The sequence below is a fragment of the Abramis brama genome (assembly GCF_963993115.1).
Source record: "Abramis brama genome assembly, chromosome: 12".
In the NCBI taxonomy this organism is placed as follows: Eukaryota; Metazoa; Chordata; class Actinopteri; order Cypriniformes; family Leuciscidae; genus Abramis; species Abramis brama.
The window spans coordinates 6,985,163-7,008,255 of record NC_139974.1 but is presented as its reverse complement, the minus strand read 5'-3'; the positions used below and the strand labels follow the sequence as shown (position 1 = coordinate 7,008,255).

Here is a 23,093-nt window from a genome sequence, read left to right as displayed (position 1 = left end):
TCTCTAAATTTGCTCCCGGTCCATTTTAGAATTAGATATAAAATATTATTGTTTGTGTATAAATCGTTAAATAACCAGGCCCCACCGTATTTGGCAAAATTTTGATTTAACAGTGCTATATAAATAAACAAAAACAAGAACAAGGTGCATTGCGGAAGAGGTGAAGATGAAGGGAGAGATGGATAATTGTTATTTATAGATTCTCAGTTTCGCTCGTCTCACCGGGTGTGTTTTGCCGTGTTAGATTACATAATGCTGCCTCCAGCCAGGCTCTAATCGGAGCGGGAAAACACAGAAAACAACTCCATACACACACACACACACACACACACACACACACGCATACGCACACTGCCATTCCGACGGTCTGTAAGTCATCATGGTGCTTTGGCTGACACTCTGAAGCTCCAGGCAGCCTGACATACACACACACTCACACACATGCTGCTCTATGGCGAATTAGAGCCAACGGAAATCAAATGATATTCTCACAATATTTTCCTGGAATCTACTGCCACAGATTTTGTGTTCCGGCTGCATCCTAATTCAAATAGATCCTACGGTCTTAAGACTAGGATTAGCACAATGTTTTCAGTGGATTTAAAAAAATATGCATTGGTGCATGATGTTTGGGCTGATATTACCCACAACCCCTTGTGCTGTGAAGGAGGAGGAGTTTCGGACAGTTCTCTATAACAAGGGTCTAAAATTAAAGGTGCTCTAAGCGAAGTCACACGTTTTTTAGGCCAAAACATTTTTTGTCACATACAGCAAACATCTCCTCACTATCCGCTAGCTGCCTGTCCCCTGAACACACTGTAAAAAAACGGGGTCTCTGTAGACACCACAGGCTCCACAAACGGCAACAAAAACAAACTGGCCCAGCCTGGACCACGAAACATAACAAACAGTGTTCCAGCCAATAACCGACAAGAATAATTTGGGGGTGGGGGTTGGGGGGTTAGTGCGCGTGCACATGAAGGGTGGTGTGGGGAGTGGAGGAGAGAGAAGCATGAAGAGGGACGTTAGCTAGAGGAGAGATGTCCTGGACAACGACTAACGTTAGAATTATATTCTCTTGAATTTTGATATGGCCGACACACGACCAAAGAGACGACGTTCCGATGAACAAATAGCAAAGAAGAGGGAAAAGGAGAAGGAACGTGCGAAGTCCCGAAGTCCTGCGACTCGTTCATGACTGTTTCAGGAAGCACGGAAGGGAGGGGGAGGGGATGGGATGAGGAGGAGGGAGGGTCGAGCTGGCCTCCGTTTTGTTTGACAATACTTCAAACGTCAACAAGAAGTGACGTCACCCAACATCGCTTAGAGCACCTTTAACACTTGCTAAGTGCCATATATGATTGTATACATTTCATGAGTGTATAAAATGTTAATTTGCTAAGGTGATCCTATTTTAAAATTTGGAACATGTCGAATCTTCCTGTAGTCAAATAAGAAGAATAAAATCACTATGTCATGTGGTTTTACAATACAGTCCAACTTTGTTTATACTTTAAATGCACAGCTGTTGGAGTGTTTTTATCTAGAACAATGTCAGGTGAGAGTTACGGGAAGTAGTTCCCAGGTCTGTATGAAGGTGTTGATGGCATGAGGATGTGATAGTGTGTACGTATGAAGACAGGAAGTACAGTAAACTTCAGATGAACCAGCCAGAGGGACTCTGTTATTCACAAACAGACAGGAAGAGGCAGAGAAACACCTGCCACCTGTCTCCTGAGGCACACACACACACACCCACGCAGGAAGTCATATGATTAGTGTGCTGTGCAATTGACACCATAACATGACTAGTACTATTACTCATACTTGGGTTTAATAAACTTTGCAATGAAACCCTGATTTTTTTTTAGGAAAGGTGAGCTGTTACTGTACTAAGCAAATGAGTCATTGTATGTTTTTCACCTGGCAGATGATAAAACGAAAAACATCCCAATAGACTTGCATTGTAAAAGGAACCTGAGTCAAATTTAGAAAGCACAATATCACAGAATATCACTGGTTTTAGCTGGTTGTCGGCTAGTCTTCCAGTCTGACCAGTTAAAGTAGTGGTTAAAACTTTTCTACAACCAGCCTGCTAAACCGCTATGACCAGGTTGGAAGACTAACTAAGATCAGCCAATCCGCTACACACTATTCCTTATCTGAGCTCATATTTCCTTTTGGAAATGTGAACCTAGAAGCCTGCAATTTAACATAGTCTGTAAACCAATCAGATTCCTTGCCTATACTTTCCTACAGCGACACTTTGATATATCATGACATGTATAATCATGGTTACCCAGCAGAACTAAGGCAGCGAGAGAATTCCATGAATGAACTCCATGATCAGCCGCCGGTCTAATGAGCTCGGGGGGATTAGCATGTTCTCTGTAAACATGACCCATGCCGAATCCCCTCGGCTGCCCCGTAACAACACGGTGTTCCCTGCCTTTTTAGTGCCCTCGGACTGCCTCGTCATAATTCCACCGCTATTGACTTGGCTAAATCCATTTAGCGGGGGGGAAGTCACAAATTCTATTTCACATTAGCGGTGTCTAGTGCGGGCAGTAGTTGTCGACGGGCGTTGTGTGGAGGAATTAATGGGTTTCGAGAGGGAGCTGAGTGGGGAGTTACATGAGAGGTTCTGCTAATTTAATGCGTTTGCATAAGACCAGAGAAAAATCCTGCCCTCGATCCTTTAAAAGAAAATCTGATGTGTGATTTGCCAAAAGGCCTCATTAAATGTTATGTCATGTGACAACAGTGTTCTAAAAAAAATAGCATGCAGTATGCTTATATTCTATTCAAAGATAGCATGTATACTTGCAGCTCATGACCAAAAGTACTCGCAAAATCTGTATTTCTGTTCTGTTGAATTTATTTGAATATACACTATGGTTTAAAACAGGGTTCACCAATCTCGGTCCTGGAGGGCCACTGTCCTGCAGAGTTTAATTGGGGTTGGAGCTAAACTCTGCAGGACAGCGGCCCTCCAGGACCGAGATTGGTGAACCCTGGTTTAAAAGTTTGAGGTTGGTTTTTAAAATGTTTTTGAAAGAACTGCTCACCAGGACTGCATTTATTTGATTAAAAATCCAGTAAAAACAGTAATATCCTGTGAAATATTGTTGCAATTTAAAAGAACCGTTTTCTATTTCGAAATGTAATTTATTCCTGTGATCAAAGCTGAATTTTCAGCATCATTACTCCAGTCTTCAGTGTCACATGATCCTTCAGAAATCATTCTAATATGATGATTTGCTGAGTTTTGACTAAGCGGTTAGCTGAAATATTCCAGATCTGTGGTGATGAAGTGGGAAACACGGGTTCGATTCCAGCCTGTGACGTGTCTTCTTCCCATCTTCCCGTTTCTGCCAATACAAAATAGCAAAATCCCAGAAAATACATAAAAAGAAACTGAAAAGGATTCTCCAGTGAAAGCCAGTTAAACAGTTGGTCTACGAGACGTCGTGTAATTACCGTAAATGGCACGCCAGCTTTCAAAAGAAAGCATTGCCCTTTTCTCCTTTTCATACGGTAATATTAATTTTTGATGAGAGCTGGATTCCTTTGCTTCGCTGGAAGTATATGGATGAATAAAGCTCAGCGGCATAAAGGACGGGAATGAATGTGCTTTTGTGTTGGTGCGATACAGTCGCGATGACAGCTGCATTCGACACGAACTCCACCGTTCTCTCACTGAGCGCCTCTGAAAGGGAACGCTGATGGAAGAGAGTTTCTGTCTCCAGCGTGAGGCCTTTTCTTTTTCTTATTATTCAAACTGTCCTTTTGTCACATTCAGATCGGTTTCAGATTCAAATGCAAAGAGACTCTTCTAGCAGAGCTGGATTCAGTCTGAGGGAGTGAGCGAGAGAGAGATATTCTCTTTTCAAATGTGAGTGTAAAACAGGTATGTTAATGCACAGGTATTTTCATTTCAAACCTGCAGACCTGGCTAGTTTGCTATTAAGCAATTGCATAGGATTTTCAATAGATGTTAACTTCAAACTGGCAAAAAATCCCATACAGTAGATACACTGATACACTTTCATTTTGACAATAGGATCTAAGCCCTATCTAGAGAGCAGAATATCATAAATGCAGCAGAAATATGACTTTAATGTGTTACGGTCTGTCCTCATCAAAGGTTTGCTTTGGTGACATTTTGGGTGTTGGTTTACACCATCTGTAACAGTCTCGCCCCTGTGACCGTTTAACAGGTTTTTTTTTTTTAACTAACCAATGAGGGGCTTTGGATAAGCTGCCAAAATTCCCCCGATATAAAAACATTAGCAGCTTATAAAAGTAGAACACAGGGGATTTCCTAACTATGTTTGTTGTTTTTCGCACTTGCATTTATTTAAATGTAGCCTAAATAAGAACCATCTTGTGTATTTATGAGTTAGTTGAGGTTTGAGAGTGCCCTCGTAAAAATAACAGGTTTGGCTGCTCTTTGGTTTGGAAATCAAAAAAAGGTTTTACTTTATAGGTTCTTCAGATCAGATCTTGGTTTCTGGGTTCTTTAAATCAGCAGAACACTGATGTTTTTTTTGTTTTGTTTTTTTTTAGAACTAGAGAATAAAAAGTTCTTTGTGGAAGGTTCTTCTTCTGTGACATCAGGCTGTTTTTTGTGGAAACTTTAGTTTTTAGGATGTTCACACGTAAAAATGTTTCCAGAACAATCAGGGCAAATGACAAACTGCAATCTTGTTATCCTGGCTATTTAGATCTCGGATTAGGCCGTGTCCGTTTCCAAACCGAGCTCTGATTGGAAGTGACACAGATTTCCTTTGTGGAGCGTCGTGGAGTTTTTTGCAGTGAGGAAAACCAGTCAGGAAAGACTGTGAAGAGGAGAGGCTCTTTCTGTCTACCAAAGTGCTTTTCTGTTTTTCCTTCTTTTCTTTGAATCAAAACATTCATTAGTGAATGTCATGAAACCTGTCACTTCATATTTACTTCAAGAAAATGAAGCCTATTTTACATAATTTTTTTACAATTAAGCACTTTTTGTCACCAAATCTCTTTACTGAAATGCAGATTTTTTTTTTATTATATATATATATATAAATGAATATATAAATCATGCTCTGTTAAAGATATTCTATTGAGAATAACCATAATGGCAATTGCAAAAACTGAAATGTAAAATAAATATTTGGATGCATTACATCACTCATTTTTTACAATGAGTTTTCATTTGTTAACATTAGATAACTAGTTTGAAAACACTTCAAAAGTTGTGTCTGTTAATATTATTTAATGGGCCTAACATGAATAAACACTTCTGAACAAAGATTCATAAATACTGTAACAAATGTATTGCTCATTGTTAGTTATAATACATTAACTAACCTTAACTAATGCCTTATTGAAAAGTGTAACACAATTTTTTGCTCATTTATCATGAAAATATAAATACAAATATACAAAAAAAGATTAAAATATTTTTAATATGCTTAATTATAAAAATGACTATTATATTGTCACAATGAAAAAAAAAAAATCGTAATTTGTTGCTTAATTTTTTATGCAAACAATATTTATTTATTTATATTTTGATTGAAATGGGACCTGGACTTGTTTTTGTGGGATTTGTGCTTAAAGTTTATCCTGTAGAATCGTGTTTATTGAAATGCCCACAGTCGGATCAGCCCAGGGCTTAGAGGGTTAAACCTGCCCGAGAGAGAAAGAGAAAGCAAAACAGCAGAAGTCCAAGAGCGACGCTCATAAAGGAGGGATTGTGTGGGATTGTGTGAGGCAGGATAGAACAGGATCGCCCACGCCGAGCTCCAGCACTGATGATGACATCATCTGTTTGTTTGGTCAGGAACGGCTCGGCCTGCCCTGACAGGGATTCCCCGTCCACTCCACATGGACACCATGTGACTCCTCTCTCTGTGTGTGTGTGTATGAAAATCAAGTCCCCATAAAACCTGGAAACCCAACATGTGTGTGTGCGTGTGGTATGTGTTTTGTGTGTTTTGTGTGTGTGTGTGTGTGTTTCTGTGTCTGTGTCTATGTGTGTGTGTGTGTGTGAATAAACGCCTGTGGCGCACAGTCACATTTACACAAGTGCCTCCTCTATATTTTGTGGAGTAAAGGGTGTGGTTGCTTTAACTGGGCAAGCAGGACTCTTCTTAGAGGAAGAAGAAATGCACACTTTTGTTTTATGCATTGCTTTCTCAAGTTAGTTAGGTGAATTTCAGAAAATCTGTCAAGAACACTTCTAGGCAGAGGTGGACAGTAACAAAGTACATTTACTTGAGTACTGTACTTAAGTACACTTTTTGAGTACTGTACTTAAGTACACTTTTTGAGTATCTGTACTTTACTTGAGTATTATTTTTTCTGGAAACTTGTTACTTTAACTTCACTACATTTGAAAGACAAATATCGTACTTTTTACTCCACTACATTTCTGTCAAGGTCCTCGAGTAGAAAGTAGTAACATTAGGTTGCATTTTGGTCGGAAATGAAAGTCGGTTTGACGTCTGAACCCGACGTTGGATTGACGTCAGCATCCGATGTTGGATTTTGGTTGGAACGTCTGTCCAACATTGGAGTTTAATGTCAGTCTGATGTTGGATTCTGACATCAACCTGATTTTCATTTTCAGCGTTGGGTTTGGTCTTCTAAATTCAAATTATGTCATTGTTTTGGAGCACACTAGCTTATAGATAACAGTAAGGCTAACATATTCATACTAAAAGCCAAAAAATACTTTAAATAGGGCACTCTTTGAGGGAACAGCCATTTGGGTGTCCGAAACCATTGTGGACGTTTTATTGAGTGCACTTATTCAATCTCACATTCAATCCCACTACTGGAACTGTGTTTTAGAAGTAAATGTGATATTGATATGAGGGCAGGCATAGATTCAGAGGCTTAAGGTACTGTAAGTATTACATAAAACAATGCAACAATAATAAAACAATGCATTGACATTTACTTTTTACTTTTGATACTTAAGTACTTTTAAAAATGAGTACTTTTGTACTTTTACTTAAGTAAAAATAGGTCTTTACAACTTTTACTTGTAACAGAGTAATATTTGACCAGTAGTATCTGTACTTTCACTCAAGTAAGGAAGTTGTGTACTTCGTCCACCTCTGCTTCTAGGCCATATTTCACCTCAAGAAAAAAAGAAATAAGAAATTATGTGGTTTTTTTTGGACCATTACATTTTTAGAAAGAGCATTTCTTTCCCAAATTCTCTTCACTGAAATGTGAAAATTATTATACAGTAGTCAACATTTGAAGTGGATCAAAAAAGTACATCAAAGTTGTCCTAAGACAAGAACGGGTATTGTTCAAAATGCATGTATAACTTTGATAAAAGGTTTTGACTACTGTATATTACAATTACAGTATTTTCAGTATTTGCATCATATTTTTTCCTGCCTTTAATTTACACTTATTAAAAAAGAAATATCTAAAGAGAATCACTGTTGAAATTGTCATGTATGATTATGCTAATTACAAAAAACATTCAAAACTCAAGTCTTTCAGACATATTACGGTAATGATAAATGGTTAAAAATATGTAATGCTTTATTTTCTTCACGCAAAATATAATTACTTTATTAGTTTAATACTGTGATAGTTTTGTCAAAAAATAGATTCTTAATTTACATGAAAAAATGACAAACACAAGTCAGGAGAAATAGAAAGAGTCTTTGCTGAATGGTGACGTGTGTGTGTTGGCGTGGATTGTCCACTGTTAAGTGCAATAAGAGAATCTGATGTTATGGGAGGCGACAGGGAACAGCTATTCTGCTTTCAGTCAGACAGACGGCTGTAAACACACACACGCACACACACACACACACACACAAACACACAGCTGCACGCTGTTCCAGATCACTCTGGATGCAATATATTATCCTGACACAATGAGGAAATGAAAACTCACTTCAGAGAAGTGTCACAGATTCAAACATGTCAGCTGTGCCTGAAGAAAACAGGTTAGCCTATCTTTTATTTATTTTTATTGTGAAAATATAGTCATTCTCTTTTCAGGGTTTTGTTTCATTTGGTATGTTGTTATATTTTTAGGCATTTTTTTGATGTGTCTCTTATCTCTGATGAATACTGTTACAATGGGAAATGCTATTAATTTCATAATACTGAACTTATGTTGGTTTTACTTTTGGTGTGTTTCGGTGAATATCATATTTTCATGGCTGATTATCAGATCTGTTTTCAATTTGAGGAATGTAATGAAGAAAAAAGTTATAATATTTGATTGAAATAAGGCTTAATTAAAATATAAACACTAGGATTTTAAAATATTCAGAAAGGATCATAATATCTATCAAGCTAAGATATGACTGTTAACGTTTTAACCTGTTGCATTTTCATCTGTTATGCAGATATATGGTTAAAAATGTTGAAATAATGGCTTGATGGTAAATGGCCTAATTTTAGAGTCAGGGAAGCTTCATGTCATTGTCAGTTCACACTCGTGTTTCCCTGTTTTAAGCAGATTCACGTAGTCTTGAGCTTTAACTTCTGCATCTGAAATGTGAAAAAAAATGTCACACTCTTTGGGCAAATGTATGTAATCATAACAATCTTTTTATAGTAAATTGGTATATGTCTTTTTCAATTCTCAAAACATTCTGAGACTCAGCAGTTGATCTCTGTAGTGGATGTCAGTTTGTTAACTTTGAGATCGTACATGCTCCTGTTTTGTGTCCTGGTGTATCTAAATTCAATATGAAATGTCTTTCTCAACCCATTCTGTTAATGTGACATTTTTCTGAATGAAACATTTTATTCTTCAATATTTGATTAATTAAAAAAAAAAACTATATATAAAAAGTATATATCTAAATGACCCAAACTTGTTTGTTTGTTTGGCTGAATTTCAGGTGAATATTCCTAATGCAGATGTCCAAGTTGTTAATGTTTGGGTGCAGTAAACGGTTTGGAAATGTATTACGGAGTGGCCAATATTGTGTGTGTGTGTGATCGTATTTTTTTATTCACTTTAATTCTTGAAGTTCAGTGTTGTCCCTCTACTCTTTATTTGAATACAGTGCTCTGTTTTGGGAGCTGTGGTGTCAGGTTTGTGATGCACTTGGTTTGTTTCATTTCCTCTTTATGGGAGGTAAAAAAAAATTGGAGCATGCTATTGCTTAAGGCATATACTCAGCCACCGAACCTTCCTATTTCCAGTGGCATGATTTCTTTTGCAAGAACAGCTGTTAACATTGCAGCATCAATATGAGACATGCAGCTCATTTTGGTTTGTCTTCAATCTCTCTTGAGCGAATCCAAAGTGAGTTTAAAGATCAAGTGTGTGTAAAAAAGATGTGCAGTGCGTAAAAGTGACTCCCACCTCCGAGTGCAGGTGAACTGCAACGGGAAACGCTTCTTCCATGTGGATTCTCTCAAGTCCCTTTGTTAGTCTGTTTAGCATTAGTGTTCATTAATTATTGAATACAACAAGTGTTAGTCCCAGGTAGATCAGCGGTTGATAAATAATTAAGCCTGTGAATAAGGTGTGTGTGAGAGAGAGACTGTGCGGATGAATCACCTCGCCCAGCTGGATCCAGCGGGAACATTCATTGAGAGAACGCAGGGTCTTTAATGAAGCGCGTGAGTGTGAAAGATCCCAGAATGAACTGCAGGAGTAACTCAACTTTTATCCATTATTAGCAAAACTAGAATATATATTTTTTTTAGCTCCAGATGTAAAGTATCGAGACAAAAAAGTAATTGCAAATGAATAACAAAATTGCTGATTGCACAGGCGCACTCTGAATTCAGTCCGGACTAAAAAAAAGGTCTAGCAATAATAATTGTGTTTTATAAACTGTATGGTGCAATTAGCAATTTAATCCAGCTGATTATCCCTAATTGGTGATCTACAAAGTAAAGGTTGAGTGTTTGTTGTAATATGCTGAAACTTCTTGCTTTTAATTCATGTGCACTTTGCACTTTTTGCACCATGCATTTTATTATTTTATTTTATTTTATTTTATTTTATTTTATTTTATTTTATTTTATTTTATTTTATTTTATTTTATTTGTCTGCACTGAATTCAGTGTGCGGTCAGCAATTTTCTTGTTTGTTTGCAAATGCATTACTAGCCACCCAGAAAACTCCAGCAACTGCATAGGAACACCCTGACAACCATGCAGAACACTTTAGTAACCAGCATAGAAATGCCTTGACAACCATTTAGAACCCAATAGCAACACCATGACAGCCATCTAGAACACCCAGCAACCACATATCAATACTATGACAACCACTCAGAACACCCTATGGACCACATAGCAACGCCCTGACAACCATCCAGAACACCCTAAAATCCATGTAGCTGTACCCTGACAACCATTCAGAACACCCCAGCAACCACATTGCAATGCCAACAACCATCCAGAACACTTTAAAAACCACATAGCAACACCCTGACAGCCGTCTAGAGCATCCTAACAACCACACAGCAACGCCAAGACAGTCACCCAGAACACCCTCAAAACCACCTAGCAACGCCCTGACAACCATCCAGAAAACCCTAGCAACCACATAGCAACGTCATGACAACCACCTAGAACATCATAAAAACCAAGTGGCAGCGCCCTGACAACTGTTCAGATCACCCTAGCAACCGCAGTGTAATGCCCCGAAAAACATCTAGAACACCCAGCAACTGCATAGCAATGCTGACAACCACCCAGAACACTTAAAAAAACAACAACTAAGCAACACCCTGATAACCATCTAGAGCATCTAGCATCTAAGTTTGGTGCCTTGCTCAAGGGCGCCTCAGTCATTTCCTGCCAGTATTGAGACTCGACCACACAACTTTCGGGTTACCATCCAGAACACCCTAGCAGCCACATACACAACACCCTGACAACCATCTAGAGTATCCTAGCGACCACACAGCTACGCCACCCAGAACACCCTATCAACCACATAGCACCACCAGGATAATCACCCAGAACAACCTAAAAACCACATAGCAACACCCTGACAACCATTCGCAAAACTTTAGCAATGTGGCCGTGAGATTGCACAGGCTAACACCATTCATATTTTCTTCAAAATGTAAAAAGGTACAATGTGCTAAATGTCTGATGGTCTCTCTCTGTGTGTTTGCGGTATGGGAATATAAATATAACTGTTGTCTAGGAGGTGTATGTTTGTCCTAAAGATGCTCTGGATCAATGTTTCACCAGCGAGCCCACGCAGACCTCACTATCAGCTCCGTCTACTGCTGCATCCACCCACCACTTCCTGCGGGGGCAGTCTAGCGGCACACGTGTGTGTGTGTGTGTGTGTGTGTGTGTGTGTGAGAGAGAGAGGAGTTGACAACAAATGGTTCTGATTTGAAAGCATTCTTTGCGGATAAGAAGTGTAAATTGATGCACACGAGTGTGTGCATTGCTGTGTGCACAGGATATCAGTAACAGATGCGAGTGGTGTGTGTGGGTGGGACGCGGAGGTCATGATCCAGAAGTGTGGTGTGAAATCTCTGGAGAGTAGATTCATCTTATTTTGCATCCGTAAAAGTGCCGCCACTATACATTTTGTGCAGTAGTGCATATGATTTTAAACTCGTCTTATCCAATAGACTTCCATTATAAGTGTGATTTTTATTGACGATTAATTTTCTGTAGTTATTTTCTCAACTTTTATTCATCCTTTTCAAACTCCATCATTTGTGAATATTCATTGATTTATAAGGTTCAAAAAATGTAGGGTAACACTTTATTTTAAGGTGACGTAGTTACACCTTGCTACATGTACTTATTATAGTAATAATAGGATATTATGCATAATTACTAACCCTAAACCAAACCCTAACCGTAACTCTATAGTAAGTGCATGTAGTTAAATAATATTACTCAGTACTTATTTGAGTAAGTACATTAACTGCATCACCTTAAAATAAAGTGTAACCAAATGTAGGAAGCTCATGTACATCTCAGCATTTGAAACCATTTCTCTTCACGTCGCTCTCATTCTTTGTGATTCCAGCCGTCTCTTTATTTTCATGCATTATTAAGAGTGGCCTCGGGCTCACAGTGCGCCTTATCAGTAATGCTCCGTTCTCTGCCACTGACTCCAGAAACATCTTACAAAATCTCTCCAGACGTTCCTAAAAGTGCTGCTGTTCTCAGCCAACAAACACCCAGAAAGACGAATCCTGAAGGGCGTTTTCGGAGCCTCCTCAGAACTCTTCCAGTTTTCAGGAGATGTTTGCGTGTGCTGTTTGAGCGTTTTGTGGAGATGAGCTCTGCAGAACTCATGTCTCGCTCTCACTCCCGTTGGTTTCTTCCTGATTCTTGACTGGGGAGTCAGGAAACTCATTTCGGGGGAAAGAAAAGAGGAAGTTTGATGATGCAGCTTATGAAGATAGAGTGTTGTGTAATGCAGTCTGAGATGTGTTTATATGTGTTTGTGTCAGTGTGTATGTGTGTGGGCTCTGACAGTAATGAGGAGGGGAAGGTTACTGACTCTGCTTCTGGTAAGCGGCTCCCTTGTTTGTCTCATGCGTGCTGATTGGTGGCTTCAGGCTCATCAGAGTTTCCTGTAAGGAAACCTTGGGAACCCTGTGAACTGCTGTGCTGGTCTTTTCTCTAGAAGAGGATTGTCTATACACTGGTTAAACAGTGTTGTGTATTGTCCCTCGGGGTTCCTCGTGTTCTCTGGTCACTCTGCTGCTTCTAATCTTTGCTTTGTTTCACTTTCAAGTTGTTATTTAAAGTGGTCATATCATAAGAAATTAATTTTTCCCTGGCAAATTCTTTATAAATATCAGAGTTTTGTGTACTATGAAAACTTTCAGAACTCAAAAGTTCCCTGCCAGTCCAAAAAGCATTACCATCCAGTCACTGTTAGGTAGTACGGGAAGTACATTATAAAAATTAATGTTTTAGTCTCTTCTGCTCACAAAGGCTGCATTTATTGGATCAAAAAAATTCAGCAAAAACAGTAATACTGTGAAATAGTATTGCAATTTGAAATAACTTTTCTATTTGAATATATTGTAAAATAGATTTTTTTTTTTTTTTTTTTTTTTTTTTTTATAATGCAAAGCTGAATTTTCAGTATCATTAATCCAGGCTTCACTTCAGTGTCACGTGATCATTCAGAAATCATTCTAATATGCATATTTGCTGCTCAAGAAACATTCGTATTGTTATCAGTGTTGTAAACAGTTGTGCTGCTAAATATTATATTGTGGAAACCCTGATACATTTTTCAGGATTCTTTGATGAATAGAACGTTCAAAAGAACAGTATATTTTATAACATGATAAATAGGGATGGGAATTGATAAGAATTTAACGATTCCGATTCCATTATCGATATTGCTTATCGATCCGATTCCTTATCGATTCTCTTATCGATTCTTATTGGGTGAGGGAATAAGTACAAATTTGTTTGTATTAACTCGCTTTAATATCTGATCAGAAGACACAGCACAGAGTATACACAAATTATGTGTAGCAACCTCAGAACAAACCTAAAAGTAGGTGAGCTACTTCTCAAAGTAAAGTCCAGGGACCTATAGCCTAGGGCAGTGTTTCTCAACCTGTGTGCCTTGAAAGATTATCAAGAAGAGTGCCTTAGGATTAGGAAATTGACAATTTTCACATTCATTGGAACACAGACTGAAAACAGTTTAGGAAGAGCTTGTGTCTTTTGGAATATTAACAGTGCTCATTTGGATTAGGCTATTGAGTTACTAAAACAATCTTTGTCAAATAATACACGGGTTTTCTTCACATTTTGAACGTTTTTGTTTCCATTTGTTTAATTTCAAGATCTGATGTGACTTATCCATTGTTGTTTTTACAGCTACAAAGCTGGGAGCACTAAATGATATTCAGTCACATTATACACGCTTTTAACATTAAATAAAGCACAAAAATAGTACCTGATATTATCATTGCCACACTTTGAGATTGTTGTTCCAGCGCGACGTCGCAGTAAAATAGGATCCGTTTCAAATAGAATCGTCGCGTGTCGCGGCTGCTTAAACTTTGATTAACATGGAAAATGATACTTTTTTATCGCGTGTCGCGCCGTCGCGTCGCATGTAGTTAGGACGCGGTCAGAGCGCTTCTGCCTCGATGCCATGTTTGCTCATAGTGTTTGCTACGTTCTGAACCAAAACAACGCAGCACGTGTGTGACGTCGTGTCACATTTGAACGAGCGGAACCGATAAGCGGAATCGTTAAGCAGGCATGCTAACGGTTCCAAGGAATCGATTCACTGGGCACCGGTTCTGAAGAAGAACCGGTTCTCGGTTCCCATCCCTAATGATAAATGTCACTTTTAAACAATTTAATGTGTCTTTGCTGAATAAAAGTATCAATTTCCCCTTACTGAGGGGAAAAAAACATATAAAAATGTCAGAGAGCAAAAGGTCACTGTACATGCAATCAAAAGGCTTTTCCGAGTGCAATTTCTTAACAAGTAAATTTGACATGACAAATTACTAACAAATGTCCTAGGCGGATGTTATTTCAGTCCTGTGGCAAAATATTAGGGTGTAAATCGTAAAGCTGATCCAGTGCGGTTTGTGGAAATCCTTGAGCAATCAACTGAGGATTTTGGCTCCATCTCTCCCAGTGGAACAGTGTGGGATTGGGAACAGCAGTGCTGGATTCGGGAGAATCCTGGAGTAAATTCCATGGAAGTGTGTCCGTCGAGTCCTTGCATGCTCGGATATTAGTTTCGGATAGAAGTATGTGTGCGCAAAGGGGCCAGATAAACCGCATGCAAAGGAAGTGCTATAGTTCTCTTGATTCTTGCAGATATTTCCTCCTGAATGGCATGTTTCTTTTGTTCTTTCTGTGGCAGTGTGTTACTTCATGCATGGCAGGACACATAGATTGCATAATATGCTTTAGTCATGTGAATCCCACAGATTGACAGGCAGCAGTGATGTTGTCTGATTTGATCACATCTGGGACAGACGTACAAATGCTCAGTTAAGTGTGTGGACAAGTCATCCTGATTTAGTGATCCACTCTTAATAGATGCAGGCATTGTATGCTGGGCTTTTTTCTTTAGTGTGTGTTTGTGTGTGTGAGCACGGCTGGTTTGCGGGCACTCAACCTCTGTATGCCATAACAAGTCTGATGCTATCAGGCAAATGACTTTAACCTTTTGACACCTACTCTGTTATTTGTCAAAACACGTGGTGTGGAAAACTAACAGCGGTGTTACACAGCCAGCCTCTGATGATTTACATGCTACACACTGCAGAGCTGGATGCTGCAAACAATTCTGTCCGTTTTGTCATTGTAGATTAGATAAAATTAGGTCAATTTATTATCGATTTCCCTCCATATACAGAACTTAGCAGTAGAGATTTTATTTTTCTGTCCCAGATTTTTACTTGCCTTATATAAATATACACACACACACACACACATTAATGTTTAATAAATGTGTAATAAATGAGTATGTATAGTCATAGCTCTTGCATATGTGCAAGAAATAATTCCAAAATTTTCATTCTATTTACTTAAAGCTACCCAGTCAGATTGGAACTAGCTGACTTTGCCTGCTCTTGCCATTTCTGTGTGCAATATGCATCAAACTGCTTTCGGACACTCTGTGGCTGACTATTTTTCTAATGACCCTGCTCTTTAGGACAGGTACACTCTCATTTAAAGAGTCCAGCTCTCATTTAAAATCTGTTTGTGAATAAGCACCACCCACTCATGTGATATTTATACCCACGTGCTGCTCTTACTGCCACGGCCATTAAAACCAGATCTCTGATCACATTAAATTTCCATTAGCCTCTATGTCGTTAGCGCACATGCGCTAGCATCTAATGAAGTCTCATGGACCAGTCGAGATGACCAGTGCATGTTCCTTTATTGAAGAAAGCCACTTCAGAATCTCTGGTTGTCATGGCAGCATTAAACAGGGGAAATTTCAGCGTGTATTATTGTCCTCATTTGCCACCTTTGTGCAGCAACTCTGTTTTCCAAATCGCCTTGCTAAGTGTTCCACTGAATCTGAGGTTTAGGTTTGGTGCGGTTGCTGTTTTGGAAGGAAAATCTTGTGTTTTGGGGGAAAGAATGTATGTGGGAGAGATAAATATCTGGAGAAGTTTTGAGAGAGAGAGAGAGAGAGAGAGAGAGAGAGAGATGACCAACTGCTGCCCATCTACTGTGGTTTGTCCCATATGTCAACTGCAATGAATAGCAGTTGATCCTCATGCCATTTAATAGCAATAGCAATTGGTCTACAGTTCAAGGAGTTCCTCTCGAAACATTACAGTAGATCCACCATATCTACAGACTCATGATTTGAAAATGCCATCATAGAGGAAAAGAGGAAGAGAAAATCTCTAGAGGAGATTCTTTGCATTGTGTTCATGACTAGCAACTTTCTGAAGTGTTTCTGTTCTTCTTTCACTCTTAATTTTGTCATGAGGTTCCTTCCCTGTCAGGTCATCAGACTGTGTATTTGTGATTTAGGTGAAAACATGACTTTTGAAACTAGAAACGCAAATATAGAGCCCTACACCTGAAACATTTTCTAGCCGTTTCAGAACAAAATGTGCAAAAACAGCTCGGTAATCGTGATTTTGCCAAGTAAGACATGTCCTTGGATCAACATATTTTGTTTGAAATTTTAGTTCTAATCCTAGCCCTACCCATAAGCTATCCTTAAAATCAGAGGGAAATGATAGGTGAATAAATCTGATGTTGAAGCACCTAACCCTGGTTGTAAGTCTAAACTTGACATAAACTGTAAACTTGTCCCTCAAATCTGATCGGATGATTGGAATAGTGTTCCAGGATCAACAAAGACGTTGATCCAGGAACATGTTGTACTTGTTGAAATCAGGTCAGCAGGTCCCCAACAGCTCATCACTGGGGTAGTACCCTTAAAGGGACAACTTTGTACCACCAAAAGGTAAATGATAGAATAAAAGCCTAAAATAAATCGGACCATCATATAAAGCAATTGTATCTCTTCACAAGACTTGGATTAAACGGCTCAATTCATGGATTTTTTCTCATGGCCTTTTTTATAACCTTTTTGGATCTTTTAAATTTTGTTCACCTGGACTTTCAATGGAGGGATAGAAACCTCTCATATTTCAAAAAAATACGGAACGCAAGAAACGATCGTTTTATCTCATCTAGTGTGTTAAAGTTGATGACAACCAACTGCGTCTGCGATGCTTCATGACGTCACGACAGAAAGACTGGCATGTTTCATTTTTTTCTTTCTTTCTTTTTTGGGTTTTTCTGATGACAAGACATCCAATGCAAAACACTGGATAGCCATTGGCCACTGTATAGTACTTCGGAAGCCATTGTTTGTTTATGCTCACATCTGTCAGTTGATAGTTCTGCCTTCTCAATGACATCTCATGTCGTTAAAGATGGCAAGTGATAATTTGTCGGGAAGCAACGTGTAGTCTGACTTGTTTTTTGTCGACGACACGACAAGAATTTAGGAGTCAAAATTGCGTAATCTTGACACCGTGACTATCGTAATAGATACAAGTATTGTGTAGTCTGAACCCAGCATTATGAGTTTGAAACGACATTTTGTCCCTTTAAGGGTAAATATTACTACTCTAAAGTTCTAATATGTCTCTTCTAAGGGCTAGATAAGGTACAATGTTGTCCGTTTAAGGCTATTGCCTCAGTGACAAGGTACATTTTTTGCTATTTTTTTTTCTGTGTAACCAGGCATGAGGTGATAAGCTTCTCTTTCACTGAATCTGTTTTGTCCTAGGCATCTGTGACCGCTATAAGTGACAAGTAACATGACAACTTATCAGTTGCTTGATTTCAATACTGGTGTGATGTTGATTTGCACAGTGAAATCTCATTGGTCTAAAATCTCCAATTCATGCAGTTGTGTCATGCTGCATTTGCTTTTTCAGTGTGGGCAGACAAGTTACTTGTGACTGGAAATTTTTCCTGGTTTGGACACGGTGTTAATCTCATGTAGCAGTTGAAAACAAGCATCATTATCTCTGGTAATGATTTTCCTAAAGTATGCAAAGAAGTCACTCGGCTCAACAGTGCTCTTGTGTTTGAGGCCGCTTTGCATTCGCTCAGTCCACAGTTGAGGAAACAGCACCTGCAACCAATCTCTTTTGCTTCAACCAAAATATTCTGATTTTGATTTCTTGTTCACAGGCTTTGAGTTCTTCCATCCATGGTGGAGTTCTCGAACACCATCTAACCCGAGGAATTCGGGGACAGGGTTGGGTGGAGGGGTCCTATTTGCGGTTCATTAAGTAACCGTTGTTATCTGATCCCTCATGTACTGATGTCCATATGCTCCATTTATTGCTCCAAACGGATGAGGGTAGGATAAATCTGAATGTGTGGTTAGACCAAGCGGTTCAACCTATAAATGTCTGTGGTGACTCAGCATCCAGAAATCCCCTAGATGAAGGTGCAGAATGGGATGGTGTTATAATTGGTGATGACTGTGATGCAGTGCTGCTTGAGGTGGTTAAGTGTTACGAGAACGAGTGAAGAGTGATGTGATGCAATGGAAGACACCAGAGTTTCCATTCTTACGGTTTAGATGAGCCCTCCAGAGATATGGAGCACGTTTAGGCTCTCACGGACACTCCGATCATGCTGACCTTAGTGATACTGAGTGTTTTTTGTTTAACCCTCTGGTGCTCTTCGGTCACTTTTGACCGCGAAGAAATGAAGAGCACCAGAGGGTTAAAGTGTTGCTGTTTAAGATTCTCTCTCTTTTTCTGAGGTTTTTTTCCCCCCAACAAAACATTTAGAGACCTCCAGTGGAGGATTTTGCAGTGTAATACTGCTGGACATTTTGAGCTCTGTAACTTAAGAAAGCATTTAAGAAAGCATTTCTAGAAAACAAGTTGTCTTGTAAGAAAAGAAAGAAAACTTTTCTATTAGGGAAAGAAAAAATGAAGAATATTTCTTTATAGTAATTTAACTCATAATAGTTCTTAATGAAGTGATTTAAAATTCATAAGTGTTACTATGATACAAGAAACTAAATTATATGATTTCCATCTTGAAACATTTTAATAATTTATGTTAGTATTTAATAATATTTTATACAATATTTTCAGGCATCTGTAATGGGGACATGGAAATGTACTGCATAACAGGAATGACTCATTGTTTGTAAATTCATCAAAAAATTCTCAATTTTTGTAACTTTTGTATTGCACAGGTTCTGATTTTACAGCTATTTGTTAAGATTAAAGTCTTTTTTTTGTCAACCCGGGCTCAGAGACATGTTTTTTCCCTGAATTATACTTGCATGCTCAATGTTAGCATGCACACTTGCATACAGTAAAAGTTAACTCAAAAATAAAATTTTTGGTTTTGTGTGGTAAGTGATGCTGGATGTGGGTTGAAGGGAAAGATTTGCGAAGATTGGGTTATATATAAATATATATTGGGTTATATAACAGATTGAGCATAGAGAGAAAGAGAGGGGTGGGGGAGTTAATCAAGGGTGTGCCTTCAGCCCACTCATCATGACATAACATGCTGAAACCTTGGTCAGTGGGCACCCCCTCGCAACTCCACCCTGTTCCTCATGCAGAGAAGAGTGTCATTCCCATTACAGTGATCCAAAGCAGCGTCTGGGAGTCTCTTAGTGGCCAGGGCATTTTCCAAACATCAAGCAAGGATTCTTTCCGAAACCGCTCCGGTTCTCGCTTCACAGCGAGGCATTGTTTTCAAAGCAAACCGGTGTTTGCTCATTCTTTGTAATGGGGTTATGTGGTTGAAACACACCACACCAATCTGTTCTGCTTTTAGATGCTTTTTTTTTTGTATTTGTGTATGTCATGGCTATGTGACTTAAGGTAGTGAAAGGAGATGACTGCTTCTCATTCCCCTTACAGCACATGTACATGCATACATACAAACACACACTCAGTACACACTGTCCTGTCTTGTCTTATATAATAATCAGTAATTGCATTCTAAAATTAGGTATATTTTCAGTGTGCAAATCCCTCCCACACACAGAGCAGATGATATGAAATATTAAATGTCTGCCGTACCTGTAAGATGTGAGAAGGAAAGATAGTTTTTTTTTTCCAGACCAATATTATTATATTTATTATATTATATTATATCATATATTTACACAACATATTTAATATTACATATATACTATTATTATTGTATACTAAAATATTGTTGATTTAGGGATACAGCAATATCCACCTCTAACAACTGTAATACTGTTATTAAGCCTTGATATTATTCTTTTACAGTGTCGATCAAAAATTCAAATATTGGTCGATATTGTCACCACAGTCTCTAGTATTGATAATATTCTGATTAAAAAATTACTTATTGTACATTTGACTTTGATGTTCTTTGTTTTTTAAAGCTGTATTTTGAAATGCTACTTCACTCTGTCCTGAATTGTACCATAATTTATGTTTATTACTATTATCCAATATCGGATTGCAATGTGGCTAAAATGGAAATCTCTTTTTCTGTTTCAGATAAAATAGAGGAAGCACAGAAGGAGCTCAAAGACCCTAAAGTTGGACACAAAGGTATGATTCATCATATAAAATAACATTTCTGTGACTGTTCCTTTCAAATAATGTCCACAGGAAGCTTTTCTCTCCGCCCCCTCCTCAATACCAGAACATCCAGTACCTAAGCTATTTCATTCTCTCAGAGAGGTACGAGCACGTCTGTTGCTTTAAAGAGGAATTGCAGGGTCTTTGTGCCGCAGTTGAATCGCTCTGCTCATTAAGTTTTCAAGGTAGTTGCTTGTCACAGGAGAGAAACACAAGATCCAGTTGCGAATGAAAAGGCAGTTTATTAAGTAAACAGAGAAAAGATCAAGGCAGGATGGACTGATGCAGAGGTGCAGGTCGGAGTTCAGGTCTTGGCAGCGAGGAGACTGCAATGGGCTGAAGTCCGATGATCCCACGTAGAAATCAACCAGTCGTGAACAGAGCAGATAGTCCAAAACTAGAGTAGCACAGGTAACACAGGAACAGGTAACACAGGAACAGGTGACAGAGAACCACAGACAGGGCAAGGAGACAAAACGTGAACCTCCAGAACGATCTGACGATGAACACGACAAACACAAGACTACTTTTAGGACACATAAACGTGCCACACCTGCGGCTGATCTGATAGCTCGTCAGCGCAGTTGGTAACTAAGCGACGCTGATAAGCAATCAGACCAGGACAGTACACACAAAAATGAACAGGCAAACCTGCGAACCGTGACAATGCTTTTCTGTGTGGAATCCAGGGCAAATTTCTGAATATGTTTTCATACTTTATTCTGCTTCTCAACATTTAAATGTTCTGCCACACCCTTTGCTTGTACTGGACTGTATCTGTACTGAGGTTATCTGGTCTGCCAGCATGTTGCTTTCAATGGTGCTTTTGAAGGTGTTCTGAGGGTTTCCTGAAGTTCCAGCACCTCTGCTGGCTTTCACCTACGGCAACACATTTAGCTCTGCTGTGCATGCACTCTGTGAATGTACCTGTCACACTTTACATCATGGCAGTTAAACATGTCTTTGGTTTAACCAGAAAACATGTGGAGCAGCCATTTCAAAGCTGCGCTTCACTAGCATACATGGAAAAACAGCAGAGCTGATGCATAATAGGCTGGAATGGGAAAGATTTGTAGATTATGTAAAAGTAAAATAAAAAAAGTGTATGAGCTGTTGTAGTCTTAGTTTTTATGAAAACATGGCACCATGGTACTGTTATGGAATTTTTTTGAAGCACATTGTACAATGTAAATAAATTGAATCCTTTGTTTTCATGTAACAATAATATGACCATATTCATTTACCATCGTAGCATGAAGGATTCATTTTAAATATGAGGTTATTAATAATTAGGTTTATCCTGGCCTTATTTTTCATGTTGGGATGGGTTACATCAGAATGCAACTGGTTCAATAATACATAAATCCCTTCTCAAAATATAACAGGCAGTCATCTCCGTGTTAATCCTGAATCTGTTAAAAGCGGTTAATTAGCTCAGAGCTCAGAGCTCAGAGATGTCCTCATATCCTCTTTCTACGTTCTCTAGAAACATGTAAGGAAGTTGTCTTATTAAGGTATAAACAAGAAAAAAGTTAGATTGAAGTCTTGGTGAAATCCTAACAGGTTATTTGAATTTCTGGGGAATTTCTAAGGCATCCAGGAATTGATGACTTTGTAGTTCTAATGCTAACCACTTCTCTCCACCAACCATGCCAAGCAAAGTAAAGAAGGGAAACCCTAATAAGTGCAGGGTTGCCACAGATGTTCAGGCTTGGTTATGTGTTTTGTAACTACTTGGCGCCAGGCACACAAAGAGCCTTCAGTATAACTTTAAAACCACAGGGAATCCAAACACAGCAAATGCGGTAAACTCTGCCCATCGGTGCGTAATTGTGAACAAGTTTTAGTTGTGTATGCTCTACGGCAGGTTTCCTTTTCCAAATTAATAGTGATTTGTTTTCTGCAAGATGTTGACTTAGGTGCTCAGGTCTCATTGCTCAGTCTCTGGACCACGTTCAATCTTGGGACAGATTTCACGAATTCACACAAGCTTATTCATCCACATAAACACCTGCATGCAACTTATGTCTTATTGTCTTTCTCTGCCAACTGACTGAGAGCTTGTAGAAGAATAGAACAAGGTAAGGCTCATCCTAACTAACACAATTGCAATGTTGAATGAGATGTTGGAGAGCAAGTTAGGGAGGGTTTGGAAAGAGAGAGCGAGAGAGGGATGGTGACAGAGGGTTGAGAAACGGAGAGTGGGTTTTGTACATAATGATGCGTGGGCCTCAGTAGCAGCTCCGGAGATCTTCTAGATTCCAAAACAGTCTCGTCTATGTGCTAGCTGTCAGAGGTACCTATGCAGCTTATAGTGTACTGGGTTTGCTAAGAAGAGGATTGTATTTTTTTTTTTCATTTTTTTTTTCATTGTGAATTGAAGTTCTCTGCCTACACTACAATTCATCAACACTCGTTGCTTAGGTATGTTTTGGTTGGTCTGATATAGCAAGATTTTTGCTGTTGTTGATTTGTCTGCATATCTTTTTGTCTGAATTCCGGGTAATTTGTGCTGTTAAACGTAGAGTT

The 23,093-nt window shown here is 38.8% G+C and overlaps 1 protein-coding gene across 5 annotated transcripts in view; it reads left to right on the top strand.

The window, feature by feature from the left end:
• The window catches only part of hivep1 (HIVEP zinc finger 1), a 64,548-nt gene that overhangs the window by 30,477 nt on the left and 10,978 nt on the right, over positions 1 to 23,093 (top strand). For 2 of the 5 annotated variants that reach the window (XM_084130716.1, XM_084130720.1), the window contains exons 1-2: positions 7,886 to 7,964; positions 20,481 to 20,534. In XM_084130716.1, the coding sequence (XP_083986842.1) occupies positions 7,901 to 7,964; positions 20,481 to 20,534 (118 nt within the window). In that variant the 5' untranslated portion in view covers positions 7,886 to 7,900. Of the gene's footprint in view, positions 1 to 7,885; positions 7,965 to 20,480; positions 22,646 to 23,093 lie in introns of those variants that run through there. The other 3 variants (XM_084130717.1, XM_084130718.1, XM_084130719.1) reach the window with 2 other exon arrangements.